Source organism: Sciurus carolinensis, chromosome 2, assembly GCF_902686445.1.
Source record: "Sciurus carolinensis chromosome 2, mSciCar1.2, whole genome shotgun sequence".
NCBI classification, from domain to species: Eukaryota; Metazoa; Chordata; class Mammalia; order Rodentia; family Sciuridae; genus Sciurus; species Sciurus carolinensis.
Window position 1 is genome coordinate 70,951,533 of NC_062214.1, and position 15,077 is coordinate 70,966,609.

Here is a 15,077-nt window from a genome sequence, read left to right on the forward strand (position 1 = left end):
CAGTCACCTAGCCTGAGTGCCCCAACGCCCCTCTCAGGTCTTAAGGGTGGGAGAAAGAGAAGAACCAAAAAAGATCAAGAGCTGCTGTCCATCACCAAGGAGGCCCTCTCTGCTACTCTCTGTTCTGCTGCTAGAGGAGGGGCGGGGCTGAACTCCAGGTGCTCCCTCCACCTCCATTCCCGTCAGACTACTCGAGGTCCCAGAGAGCAGACAGCAGAAGCTGAGGCTGTGGCTTAGAAGTTGGATGGGCTGGACCAACCATGGGGTTGTGGACAAATCCCTCCTGAATGGGGGTCTCAGGAGGCACATCTGTGTGGTGATAGTTACTCATTGCTATGGTTTGCAGATAGCTTGAGTGTGTCCTCCAAGGGTTCACATGTAAGAAGCTTGGTCCTCAATGTGGCAGTTACAGGAGGTGGGTACAATGTCCCAGTTAAAGGGGTGGGAACTAATGGGAGGTTGTTAGGTCATTGAGGAGTTACCTTCAGAAGAAATTGAGGGACCTTGAGTTAGTTCTCTCTAAAAGACTGTTATAAAAAACCAAGTCTGACTCCTTCTTGAGCTCTGGTTTCCTCTCTTGGCACATGGTTTCTCCTTTGTGTATGCCCTACCACCATGGTAGCATCCACTCTGATGTGATATTGTCAGGGTGCCCCTTGTCAGAGCCATTGCTATGTTATCTGGACTTTCAGTCTCCAAAATTATGAGCTATATAAATCTCTTTTCTTTCTAAGTACCCAGCTTCAGGTATTTTGTTACAGCAATGGAAAGCAGACTAATATACTCATTTTTATTGTTATTATTGCTGCCATCTTTCCCAACCACTTCTGTATCCTGGTAGAAATACCTGGATTAAATCCGATTCTCTAGCATTTATCAGATATCTATCCTGTGGCAGGTGCAGGACAGTGAAAGAGAAGCTGAGGAACACCTGAGACCCATTAGGTGGGACTTGGGAAGTGTGAAGAAGAAAAGGATCATGTGTTCTGGAACTGACTAAGTCTTCAGGATGCCTGTCTCCAAACATTCAAACATGCTTGTCCATAAGATGGACTGTTGATGCTAAGATGTCACATCATTTAAAAAAAAAAGTGATAAACAATTCTGTAGAAATTGTGGGCTTGTGTTTGTGGATTTCCATATCTGAAGAATCTAATCTTGGGACATAGTCCAGGCTGTTGCTGCTGCTGTGAGCCCTATTGGAACCCATTTCCAGCTGGGAGACTTGAATGAGGGGTGGCCCTGGGAGGCACCAGGCCCCACTGTGGAGCATGTGTGAGGACCCAGACAGCTGCTTCTGGGCCTGTGAGTCTGAGGCTCTCCAGGAGGTGCACATAGTCTCTGATCCTTTTGTGGGTCTCCTGAGTGTCAATGCTCATATTTTCTGGTGTTTGTCTGAGACCTTTCCTGGGGTCAACACTTTCCATCAGGTTCAAACAGCACGAACCAAAGCACATACCCACTGAAACATCAGGTCCACTCTGTTGCTGGGCAGATCTTCATTCCCACACTGGAACATTTGGAACATTTGAGCTTATCCTTCAGGAACATACTACCCCTAAATGCACACTGAACATGTGAGGCCTTTTGCCAGGAACATGTTTAATATCCACAGAGCCTAGCTGAGAAATGCTGGGTAAATTAAATGATATTTTGCTTTTTGTGTGACTTGAAGTCACAAATTAAATAGATATTTAGTTAGGAAAAAGCCCAAACCCAGCAGCTAGGGCATTCAGAGCAATGATTCATGCAGTGGCAATGTGTGGGAATGACCACTGTCAGAGTCCCTCCAGGGACTGGCTATGCCCTCAGTCCCCTCCCTGACACTGCCTGCTCTGCATGACGAGGCCTGAGGAAATGGCAATGGGAAGCTCATGTCAGCTTGAGTCTCTGCTTGTGAAATGCATGTGGAGGCTGGGTACACCTCCCCAGTATCTGGCAGGGTCCAGCTGTCCCCCACAACCTCCCCTGCAGCCTTGCTTACAATCTAACATTAGAAAGTTGCAACCTTTCTGTCTTCCACAGCCTGCGGGTACCACACTGTGCCTGCACCACTCCCATGCTGTCTGAAGCCTTAGGTGCCTGGGAGAATAGAAAGGACAGCACTTACCCTCCACCTGTGCCACCGTTCTTGCTGAAGTGCGTGCGTGGCTCACTGGAGGCCAACTTCAGCAGCTCTGTCCACTCTCGCTCCCACTCCTCCTCTGTGTACACCAGCCCTGACTGGCACAAAGGGAAGCTGGTTCAGGAGTTGGGTGGGTGGCAACAGTGCTGCTCTCATCTCACCTCCCCACACTGGCAGCCACACCAGATCAACAGATTTGGTCTAAGCCACACCGGATCACCCAGTTGGATAATCTACTGGTGTCCTTTTGTTTGGACAATATATTTTCAGAAACCCTCGTCTCTAATTTTAGAGCTAATGGGAGTCTACCAATAGCAAGGGTCATTCCTGGAAATGGGAATGAGGGAACACTAACTTGCACATGCTTGGTTGGAGGCTGACTATTAAATTATTTAAAGGGTCAGTAGGCCAACTTCAGTCAGAAAGCAGGCAGATTATTCTCCTAAAAGAGCAAAGTGCTAATGTTCACCATGGTTAGGGACACTTTGTATTCTCTCTGGATTGAGCTCACACACAGGGGCTGGAAGCCATAGCCTGTACCTGATAGTAGGTGACTACATAATTTGTCATCTAAGTTGGGACTTCTGAGAGTGAAGGTGGTAGCTTTCCTCAGTAGGCAAGAAGTGGGCATATTGCTGTTATCGACAGTGCTGTGGTGTTGTAATGAGGCTCCTCTGCCATGGGCTTGAGTAGGGAATTCCTCGTTAATCCCAGAGGCTGTCTCTACCTGACCTTACAAGATGGACTTGGACCTGGGACCACACTCTGGACTCCAGTATGACCCAAGACTGCATCTGGCATGGATCCCGGGCTCCAACCAGGTCAGCAGGAACCAACCTCCTTGTTCTGCTGTGTCTGCTGCCACCTCCACCTCCGCTTCAGGGCTTCCCGCTCAGCACCTGTCCTCATCATGGTGTAGAGAGCTTTTCGCAAAACCAGGTCCCGATCATGAAACCCCCACATTCCTGCAGTTAGGAGACCATAAGGAGCAGAGGAAAGAGAAAGGACATGAGGAAGGTGCAAGCTTGAGGGGACTCAAACTTTCCTACCTACTACCAGGCTGGCCTCCTGTGTCTGCACAGACAAAGGTAATACCATGTCAGTCAGTTGTTCAGTTCTCATCACTCAGAGCTCCTCTCCCTTTGCCAATGCTTCCCTAAGCTCGTGTGGGTTAAGGAAGCTCCCACTTCTTAGTGAAACAGTAGTGGGTGAAAAGTGAATATTGACTCTCTCTGGGACCTGTGGCTATCCACCCCCAATCTTGCAGGTTTGCTTAAAAAGACCTAGTGTTCACTGTCGGGGTCTTGTGTTTGGGTGGGGGACTACCTCTGAGGACAAGTTGATATATCCTCACTTAGGGACCCAAGCTGGGATGAACAATATCATTCTGGCTTCTCCCAGGTTCTGCAAGATTCGATGTTCTAGGACATCTCAGCTTTGTGAGAAGCACTGTCAGTTGGTGCCATTGTGTGCTTCTAAGCCAGGAGAGGGTGCCTGCCTCTCCAAGAGAAGGTCTCTCATCTGTACTGGGTGCTGAGGAGCTATAAAGAAACACCAGTCATCTTTGAATATATGCTCTGGGCAGCTCAGATGTGGTCAAAAACCCCAACTAATAGGATAAGTACCAACGAGGGGTACAGCTCTGGCTATAGGGGAAAAATGGGGGAAATCCTTCCATCCATCCATCCATCCATTCATCCATCCATCTATCTGAAGTGCTGGGAATATGCACGGCAGAGACCAGGACACATGAAGATCCTAAAATCTGACAGAACACACATTGTAGGAAAGTGGCAACTGAGGCATCCATTAAATCGGTGCACAATGTACAACATCAACACAATAAGGAGTGATGAAGCAGATGAAGAAGACAGTGGCAGGTGCATTTTTTACTATGGGAATGGATGGAGACATCAGAGCAAAGGCTCAAAAGAGTGAGGGAAGGAGCTGAGTTGCTGTCCCACGTGGAGGGAAAGGCTAGGATGGCCCCTCTGCCAAATGGATGGTCCATATGGTGCACTTGAGAAAAGGCAAGAGGGAAAGGTGGCTGGTGCCAGGATGAAGGGGACATGGCAGCAAGGAAACTGGCAGGCTTTCAAGAGAGCTGGAGCCTCTGGAGAGTTTGACCTTAACTGAGTGCTGTTTGTAAAGGCTCAGGCTGGCTTTGATCCTTGGCTAAGCAATAACCAAAGTCAGCTGTGGGCTTTCTAGAAGGCCAGGCTTTTGTCTTTCTCAGTAGGACAGACCGAGGACAATAGCCTTCATTGCTCTTTACTCATTCTCTGACTGTTTCAGCTGTCTTCTGGGACTCTGATCACTCTCAGATCCCAGGGCTCTAGTGCAGGTCTCTCTCACACAGGTCTCCTTGTTCCATACAAGGTTACCTCTAGGCCTGACTCCAGGATCATTGTCATTTCTATGTGTGCCTAATAATCCTAGAGCAATGTTAGGCCCTCTCAGTTGTTCAACAGGCATTGCTGGTGGATGTTACATGGTCATTTGGGCAGTCCTGTGGATTTTAGCTATGCAAGCACAAAATGAAAACAAAGTACAGGTTGACTATCCCTTATCTGAAATGCTTGGGATCAGAAGTGTTTTAGATTTTGGATTTGTCCATATTTTGGAATATGTTCCATATATACTTTATACACATACCTGAAAGTGATTTATACAATACTTTAAATAATTTTGTATGTGAAACAATGTTTCATAGTGTGGGATTCTCCACTTGTGTCATCTTGTTCTAAAAAATTCTCGGATTTGTGGGCAATTTGGATTTGGACTTTCAGATCTGGGATACTTAACCCATACTGGGAAAAAAAGGGTCAGCTGTCTTTTAGATCTGAGCTCATTGTATTGTGGGAGATTCTTGGAGGAGAGCCTTGCAGTTCTGGTCAGTTAAGGCTTAGTTCTCCCATAGATGGTGCAAGGCCCAAGGGAAGATTGCTCTTCCCAGGTGGGCCCAACAGTCCAATTGTGCTCATGGGGTAAGTGCCATCAAATGGCTCCACAGTGGCATGTGGCCTTCCCACTTGTGGTGCTGATGGGGATAGTGACTGTATATACTGCAGTATCTGGAGGACAAAGCCATTTCCATGCCAGAGACTTTGCAACAAGGCCCCTGTTTGACATAGATGAGAGATTTCTTATATTCTTTCTCCAGGTTTTATAGAAAACAAAGTAAAATGCTTTCAATAAAAGTAGAGTGACTAGTATTAAATATTGTAATGAAATATGACCCAAATACTAAGTCACATTTTTGCAGAAGAGCATGGAAAATTCTCCCAAAAATTTAAGGTTACTATACCTCATAAATATGTTCAATTATTATATGTTGATTAATTTGTATCAAAATAAAAGGCATATTTAAAAATTATAGGTGGAATATGTCAAATTCCAAGTTGTAAAGTAGTAAGATTATAATTATACTTGAAGAATAGACAAAATATGGGAAGACAAGATACTAAAATGTTAAAACAGGACAATGAGGGGTGGTGGGGTTATTGATTTTTATTTTCTTACCATGATGAATGTAGAATGCATTTAAATGTCAACAAAACAAAACAAAATAGGATGTGCTAGTTTTCATGGAAAGGAAGGAGGCAGGTGGATGCCTTTGCCCTTTACTGTCATCAAGCTCATGAAACATTTCCCTTATTCTCAGTCGTCATTCTCCTCTTAACCTCCTTAGGTTCTTCTCAGACACTGATGCCCATTTCTCTTAAAACCCTGTACAATCTCATCTTCGTCCACCTCTTGCTGAAATCTAAAGACAGATCAGGGGCTTAGTTGTTGCTCTGAGTCACAGTACTGTTAAGGCCACATTCACCTGGAAGGTGGGTTTGACCACCAAAGACCATTTTCTTGTTTAAGAGTCTCAGCACCTAGACAAAGACTATGTTCTCCAGGACTGATGAACTGGCTGATGGTAAGGCCCCTGGTACAAATTCAGACTTTATTTTTAAAATGGATTTGGTCTTGTGCATGTAAGCATGTAACACTGGGCCTCAAGGGAATGTCTGAATTTCTAGAAAGTCCACTATGACCCTCAGTTACCCCAATATTGACAAATATTGCCACCAACACCTGTTACCTGCAATATATATACATACATATGTATATATATATACATATATGCATATACATATATATATACATATATATATATACACACATATATACATATACATATATATATATATATACACACATACATATATATTTTGGGTGACCAGAAAGCTCACCTCTCTGTTGGGGAAGGTTGCTGATATGTCTTCTGTATATTCTGACCATAGTAATTCCCCTAGGCAATACCTATGCCTTATCAGTTCAAATTCTTATCAGTTCAAATTCACTACAGATTGCTGTCAATATGGTGGCCCCACAATTACCCAACCTCATGCACTGCTCCCAGTTATCCTGCTAGATCCCCACCCTGTGTTCTGCCTCTAAACACCCTGTTGATTCCTGACTTTGTGCTTTATTTCTCTGGTCTCCCTGCCTGAAAAGTCCTCTTTTCTACTCGTTTTGGTTCTTCAAGTCTCAGTAAAGATCTTGCCTCCTCCAGGAAGTCCTCTTGGATTATTTTAGGCCAAGGTCTCTAATTCTTATCCCTGAAGTTTCCCTGAAGTTCTTACTCAAGGCTTCTTTTTTATTTGTGTTTTTTTTTTTTTTTTTTTTTTTTTTTTGGTGCTGGGGATCGAACCCAGGGCCTTGTGCTTGCAAGGAAGGCCTCTTTTATTATGACATGTCTTTTCTCACATGTGTTTCAACTGTCAATCAACTAGTAAGATACTTGACCAGAAGGGCCAGGATTATAGACTCCGTCTCATGGGAACTCTATCAGATGATAGTGACCCAGTTGGCTCTATTTAGCATATGTGCTTTAACCATGCAATGAGCAGGCCTGGAGCCCTGCCACTGTCTGTGTTGCAGAGCTTACCCAGTGAGGCGGCATGTAAAAGGCAGTTCCCATCCCCTGTCGTGGCCAAAGGAAGAAGCCGTTTACAGCTCGTGCACACGGTGGACCACCAGTTCAGGCGACCTGGAACAGAAGTTCACCTTAGAACAGAAGCCTGGAAAAGGCAGGGCTTATTGGGACTGTATTTGTTAAGCTATCACAAACATCAGTGATAGATTTTCTAAAGAACCGCAGTGGGAAGATAGAGCATTGTGGCCACCTTTTCTCAAATAAAATAAAGAGCAAAAATATGAGCAAATATAAGAGTTTAAAAAACTCAAAGCATTTTCTAAATTATATCTAATAGTAGAAACAAAAATTATAACATTGTATGTCTCAATGTATATACAGTACATATTTCAAGCAATTATGAATGGTGGAGGATGAAAAAACACAAAGGCAAGTAAGATTTATAGGCTTCACTAAATGTGGTTAAACATCAACTCCAGTAGTCTTTGATAAGGTATATGTATATAATGTAATACTTAGAACAAGCACTAATCAACTGCTATATACAGTTACTCTCAAAAACCAACTCCGTACAATCTCCTCCAGAAGACAGTATTACTCTGACATCAAAATCCAATGAAAAAAGTACAAAAAAGAGAAAAGTATAGAGTAACATCTCTCTTGGATATGCTGCAAAATTGTTAATTGTTGCTGCCCGCGGCAACAATTGTGTGGTTATTTATCGGAGGTGGACTGGAAATAAACTACTTCTATTTCTGCCTTGCTTGCTTGCTTATTCCCTAGCTTATTGAGGAAAAAGAGGCTTGCTTGATTTTAGAGGATGAGAAGCTTTGAGAGAAAGATAGGCTTTGCTTATAAGGAAGTTTTAGAGAAAGACGGGCTTCTACGCTTATCAGAGATCTATTTCTTCTTAGAGTTCTGCTGCTTCTTCTTAGAGGTAGGTCCCGCATCCTGTGAACTAGGTGCTATCTAACTGAGGTGCTTCTTAGTGGTGCATCCCGCGTACTGTGATCTATGATCTACGACCTAGAGGTGTGTTCTCAGTTCTCCACTCTACCATCTGCCTTCTGCCACTGCCTCCTGCTTGCTGCTTACTGCTGCTGCTTTCTGCTTGCTGCTGCTTCTTCTCTCTGCTAGCTGCTTCTTCTTGCCTTCTGCCTACTGCCCGCTTACATTTCCTCCAGGAGGTGGAGGGTGGGGCCACGCCAGTTGAGATCAGGCGAGGAGCCAGCTGCCCTATCATGGCAAAGGTTAACACGAGCAGGCCCGAGCAGGAGCACTCAGAAACACCTGTGCACGCGTTGTGTGCGTGGACTTAGTTGAATATGGCCAATGATAAATCACCTGGGTGTGCTTATATTAATCAACCTCCTCACTGCCGATGTGATCAAAACAACCTCTGGCTGGCTGCCAGGCGCCATCCCGGTGCAGCCCACATGGCACAGCCCCCAACAGTTAATAAAATATAATCCTAGCAATATATACAAAGAATTGTACAACAAGACCAAATGGAGTTTATTCCAGGGATGCAAAACTGGATTAATATTTGAAAATTAATCAACTAATACACCATATTAACAAACAACAGAAAAAAAACACACACACAGTCATAACATGAATGGAGAAAAAGCATTTATTAAACTTCAGTTCTTATTCATAATTAAAACTTCCATAAAATGAGGAATGGAAGGGAACTTCCTCAACTTGATAAACAACATATACCAAACCTACAGCTAACATCCTACTTAGTGGAGGGAGACCAAATGCTTTACTTCTAAGTGTGGGGAAAAGGCAAGGATGTCCACTCTCACAATTGCTATTCAACATAGTACTAGAAGTCCTAGCCAGTGAAACAAGTAAGAAAAAAATAAAGAAAAAAGAAAAAAAAAAGGTAGAACCTTTAGTTACAGATTAGAAAGGAAGAAATAATGCTGTGCTTATTGGCAAATGACATGGTTTATGTAAGAAAATCAGATGGAAACTTAAAAAAAATACTTCCTAAAATTAGTAAGTAATTTTGTCAAGTCAGGATATGAAATCAATACATACAGATCAATTGTATTTCTACTATCAATGAATACATGGGAATCCTAATAAAGATTATAAATCACTCAAAAATGACGTAGGTAAACATCTAACGTAAGTGTTCAGTACTTGTGAACTATAAATTATAAAACTATAAAATTTTATAAACTCTAAAATTCTCATGAAAGAAATCAAAGAAGATCTAAACAAATGGAAAGATATACTGTTCATGAATTAGAAAACTCTCAACATAGTGAAGATATGAATTTGATCCAAATTGACTATAGGTTAATGGCAATTCCTATCAAAATCTTAGCAAGGCTTCTTGGTGAAAGGAAATTATTACCATTCTAGAATTCTGTATTTCAGATAATCACAGAGAGTTCATTACCATTGGATCTACAATAAAAATATTAATAGCAGAAGGAAAATGATCTTGGTTGAAAGCAGGGCATACAAAAGGAATAAAGAGACTTGAAAAGGCAAGTAGTTGATAAATGTAAATGGACATTGACTGATTAAAGTGACACTAGCAATGTCTTTTTGGGATTAAGTCACATGTAGAATTAATAAAAAATGATAGCAGTAGCACAAAATATGACGATGTGTAGTAAATGACATAAATCTTATATCCTTGACCAGGAAGTGGTAAAAGTGCTAAGATCTATTCCTAAGTAAATTCTAATAATTTCAAGATGCATTTTATAAACTGTGGGATCCTACCACCAAACTAACAAACTAACAGAGGGGGAAAAGAGAATATAGTAAATATCCTTAAATAATTCAAGAGAGTACAAGAGAGAGTTAAAAAAAAGAGGAAACAAAACCAATGAATAAACAGCAAGATAACATTAAGATGTAAACCAAGATAATAGATTTAAACTAAAATATATCAGTATTTATATTAAATATGAATGAACTAAATACTCCAATAATAATACAGTCTCATTTATGAGAATGAATAAGTTCTGTAGGTCTAATGCAGACCATAGTTATTAATGACATATTGTGTAGTTGAAATTTGCTGAGGCATAGATGTTAAATGCTCTCACCCATCAAAAATGGAAACCGTGTGAGGTGATGGATGTGCCAATCAGTTTAATTGTGGTAATCATTTCACAATGTACATCAAAACATCACCTTGTACACTGTAAATATACATAGTTAGTCTACCATGTTTTCATGGATCCTGGAAGAAGAAAAGAGACTCGTGGGTCAGAGACAGAAGATTTCATTACAGCACAGCAAAGAAGCATGAGCATAAAATCTCACAGGGGTGTACAGAAGCGGGCACAGGTGAACATGGTATACTCAATGGGTTTGTGTCACAGTTGGGGAATCACAAGCTTAATGAATGCTACACTTTTACAACAGGTTACAAACAAACCTTTCCCAATTTTGTCCTGGAGGGAGACATTATCTTTATTTTGGTGGACAGTGAACAAACCTGTCCTCTGCCACAGAGGGACAGTATCTCTATTTTTATATAAAAATTGTTGTACTCTGTACCCTCCCTATAGTGGTTCCAAACTCTCTGCTTCACTTTCTAAGGCTTCCTGCTCAGGTTTTTAGTCACTTACCCTGTGTTCAGCAAAGGACCTCAGGAAAAATTCAAAAAAGTCTTTTACAGGCAAGGTAAATATATGCCTAAAATTCCTAAGTGTTGCCAAAATCTTTCCCTCCACCTCAATTTGGCAGCAACTCTCAGAATAAAAGCAACTACATCTTCAGGCTTACTTCTCAGGTTTTCCTATCTCCAGTTTCTTACCCCTTTTAATTCTAAGTACCACAGCAGCTTTCAGTTGTTCTTCTCAAGGAAGTCCTACAATTTGTCTCTCTTTTCTCATTGGGGTAGGCAGACAGGCAGGTTTGTCATTAACTATTCCATTGATCCTGGAAGCAGGAGATGGTCAATGGATTATTTTTTTGAATACTAATACAATTTATATTCCCAGAATAAATCTAACTTTGTTATAATCTACTGATGGGTTCAATTTGCTAAATAATTTGTTTGTAATTGTTAATTGTTCATGAGAGACACTCATGGATCTATCACTCATTCTATGGAAATGGCATCCAAGAATACAGCTGGCTTGGTTCCAGCAGCATCTTGGGATGACATGAAAAGGTGACAACAAACCCCTTTGAAGGAAACTTTATCCCCTGCACTGCTGCCCCAAGTAGAATTACTGACTCTGTGGGGGCTCTTGGTACACAGAGTGCTCTTAATGCCTAGACTTAGATTACTGATGCCTCTACTAAGCTGAAATCTGGTGGTGTTCACTGGGTTGCACAGCTGTTCGCTCCAGCACCAGCTCTGCAGAACTGGAAGTAGACCTGGCCATCTGTTCACTGGGCAGGACTCGAGGCTGTACTCATGGCTCTGGCCAACACTCCATTGATGAAGTTTATTATATTTTCACTGATTTCTTGGGTTTTTGTCAATGACCTGGCAATTTGATCTGCCTCTTGGGAAACTACCCACGGGTAGATTAAAGACATTCTTCTTTGGGACCACAAAATGGGATAGCAAACTGAAGCTGCTGATTCAAATATCTTGGCCACTCACATCAATGTGTACAGGGAGCCTTTGTCCTCTGACGAGATGACTTGTGGAGCCTGCGCCTCCTGGACTGCCACGTTTGCTTCCTGAGCCCCTCTCCAGACACACATGGCAGCACTCTCATCATCACTGAGGTGCAGAGAGTGAAGGACTTTAATTTCTGATGCAGAGGTTGCCACTGCATGCCGTGTGCCCTCAACTCATTGTCTCATGGAGGGGGAAGCTGTGTTGTTTGAGATGCTGCTTCTGCCTGCTCCTGAAGACCGACGCTCAGGACTCCTGCTTGCTCCTGAAGACCGACGCTCAGGACTCCTGCCTGCTCCTGAAGACTGATGCTCAGGGCTCCTGCCTGCCCCTGAAGACTGACACTCAGGCTCCTGCCTGCCCCTGAAGACCAGCGCTCAGGGCTCCTGCCTTCCCTGAAGACCGACGCTCAGGGATCCTGCCTGCCCCTGAAGACCGACACTCAGGGCCCCTGCCTGCCCCGGAAGACTGACACTCAGGCTCCTGCCTGCCCCTGAAGACTGACACTCAGGCTCCTGCCTGCCCCTGAAGACCAGCGCTCAGGGCTCCTGCCTTCCCTGAAGACCGACGCTCAGGGCTCCTGCCTGCCCCTGAAGGCCGACGCTCAGGGCTCCTGCCTGCCCCTGAAGACCGACGCTCAGGACTCCTGCTTGCTCCTGAAGACCGACGCTCAGGACTCCTGCTTGCTCCTGAAGACCGAGGCTCAGGACTCCTGCCTGCTCCTGAAGACTGATGCTCAGGGCTCCTGCCTGCCCCTGAAGACTGACACTCAGGCTCCTGCCTGCCCCTGAAGACCAGCGCTCAGGGCTCCTGCCTTCCCTGAAGACCGACGCTCAGGGATCCTGCCTGCCCCTGAAGACCGACACTCAGGGCCCCTGCCTGCCCCGGAAGACTGACACTCAGGCTCCTGCCTGCCCCTGAAGACTGACACTCAGGCTCCTGCCTGCCCCTGAAGACCAGCGCTCAGGGCTCCTGCCTTCCCTGAAGACCGACGCTCAGGGCTCCTGCCTGCCCCTGAAGGCCGACGCTCAGGGCTCCTGCCTGCCCCTGAAGACTGACGTTCAGGGCTCCTGCCTGCCCCCGAAGACTGACGTTCAGGGCTCCTGCCTGCCCCTGAAGACTGACACTCAGGCTCCTGCCTGCCCCCAAAGACTGATGCTCAGGGCTCCTGCCTTCCCTGAAGACCGATGCTCAGGGCTCCTGCCTGCTCTGGAAGACTGACCCTCAGGGATCTTGGCACTGACTCACTGCTGCTGACACTTCTTCGGGTAAAAGAGCTGCAGCTCTGGTCTGGTCGATCAACTCTGACCACACTATTATGACCTTTAAAACGAATACCTGTATATTTTTGGCTTTCCAGACTGTCTTCAGCCTGACAATCATGTGCCTTTTATCAAAAAGCAATCAACAATGGGCTGATAGCAGACATCTTCATTGGAGTTTCCATGTTCCCTACTATCCAAAGGTACCTGATACAATGGAGCATAGGGTGGCTTTCTAAAAAGTCACCTCAAAAAGATTTCTGGTTGCTATGGTCTGAATGTTTGTGTCCCCCAACAATTCATATTTTGAGACTTAATCCCCAGGCCAGGGGTGTTGAGAGATGAGGTATTTGGGCAGGGATTAGTTCATAAGAGCTCTTCCCTCATGAATGACATTAGTACCCTTATTAAAGGGGACTGAGAGAGTCTGTTTGTTCCTTCTACCATGTGAGCACATACAGAAGAAATGCTGTGTGAAGAATAAGCTCTCACCAGGTATCAAATCTGCTAACACCTCAATCTTGGGCTTCATAGCCTCTAGAAATGTAAGCAACATAATTCTGTTGTTTCTAAATTACCCAGTCTAAGGCATTTTGTTATAGCAGCCTGAACAGACGAAGACACTGACTCTGCCTCCCTCCATTTCTCCTATGTGTATTTGTCTCAGTCAGCTTGGGCTCTATAGCTATAGCTTCTATAGACTGAGTGGCTTAAATATGAGACATTTATAACAGTTCTGGAGGGCAGAAGTCCTAGGTCAAGGTATTGGCTGATGTGGTTCCTGTAAAAGGCTCTCTACCTGTTTTGTACATGGCCATCTTCTCATCATGTCCTCACATGGGAGAGTGAGCAAACTCTGGTGTCTCTTCTTCTTATAAGGACACTAATCTCATGATGAGGGCCACCCTCATGACTGCATCGAAACCTAATTTCCTCCCAATGGCTCCACTTCCTAATACAATAACATTGGGGTTTCTGGCTTCAACATATAAAATTCTGGGGAATGCAATTGCCTTAGTAAGGAAGTTTATTCACTGTATGAAATTGTTATAGAAAGGGATAATCTCCTTTCAGCTATTCCCTGGGTAGTGATCAGAATGAACAGGGTAGGGTTTGCATTGGCCTGTTTTTGAAAATTCAGATTTTGCCCAAGCATCCTGGTCATTTTGTGTAGCTCATTTCCCTCTGGCAACCTTGAGCTGTTTGGTATACCTAAGTGTCAGTCCAACCAAAAGGAAACCTAGAAGATTCAGACTGAATTATGGTTCAGTTTTGTAAAGAGGTTTTATCCTTCTTGTTGGGTTAGAGACAGCTGTGATCAGGAGATGAGTTTTTTTTTTTTTTTTTGAAGGGTGAGTTATAGCTAATATGATTGTACACATTAATTTTGTGAGGGGTAGAGTAGCAACAACCCCAGCACATGAAGGAGAGAAGATCTTATAACCTAAAAAATATAGGGGCAGATGAGATACAATGATAACATTTTGTTATCTAGCACTAACCCTAGAGACTTCTTCATGAAGAAATGTGCCCTGGGGTGGATCTTCAAAACTGTTGCATGTGCCTTAAATATAACAGTATCCTCCTCTGATCCAGGAGTTTCAGGTCTTCTGCAGCCACCAAGAAACAGTAGAAGGCTAGTTTATTAGTTTGCCAGCAGAGTAAAAATCTCAGACATTTCAGTTCTTGTCATAAAGCAGACTTTTCAGATGGCTCATGAGATATAGAGTACACTATCCTATGAAGAGAGGGCGGTCTCACAAAATATAACAAGATGAGTTGAAAATATTAAAGAACCAGACATGAATATGAAGTAGATGGAGCCTTATCAGGGCTGAAAACAGTCTCAGTTCTGCAGTCCCCGACTAGAGTAAGGTAGTTAGTCACCAGAGGGAAGGGCAGACTCTCTCTAGAGAAGTATAACACCATGTAGAGTCTATAATTTTATGTGCCTAATGTCTGAAAGCAAATAAAAAATTACTAGGAATATATATAAACAAACACCTATCCAGTATTACATGGATGAAATAAAAATGAACTAAAAAAAAAAAAAAAAAAGACACACAGGTGATCCAAATTTTGAGATTACCTTGACAGGGATTTGGATGTAACTTGGATTGTTATTTTCAGGAAAACAGAGCAAATGGG

The 15,077-nt window shown here is 43.5% G+C and overlaps 1 protein-coding gene across 4 annotated transcripts in view; it reads right to left on the reverse strand.

Annotated features, from left to right (window-relative positions):
- Window positions 1–15,077, reverse strand: part of Otud7a (OTU deubiquitinase 7A) — a 341,701-nt gene that overhangs the window by 31,626 nt on the left and 294,998 nt on the right. For all 4 annotated transcript variants that reach the window (XM_047540192.1, XM_047540188.1, XM_047540189.1 and 1 more), the window contains 3 exons: window positions 7,068–7,169; window positions 2,963–3,090; window positions 2,111–2,223 (listed from right to left, as the gene is read on the reverse strand). In XM_047540192.1, the coding sequence (XP_047396148.1) occupies window positions 2,111–2,223; window positions 2,963–3,090; window positions 7,068–7,169 (343 nt within the window). The remainder of the gene's footprint in view (window positions 1–2,110; window positions 2,224–2,962; window positions 3,091–7,067; window positions 7,170–15,077) is intronic.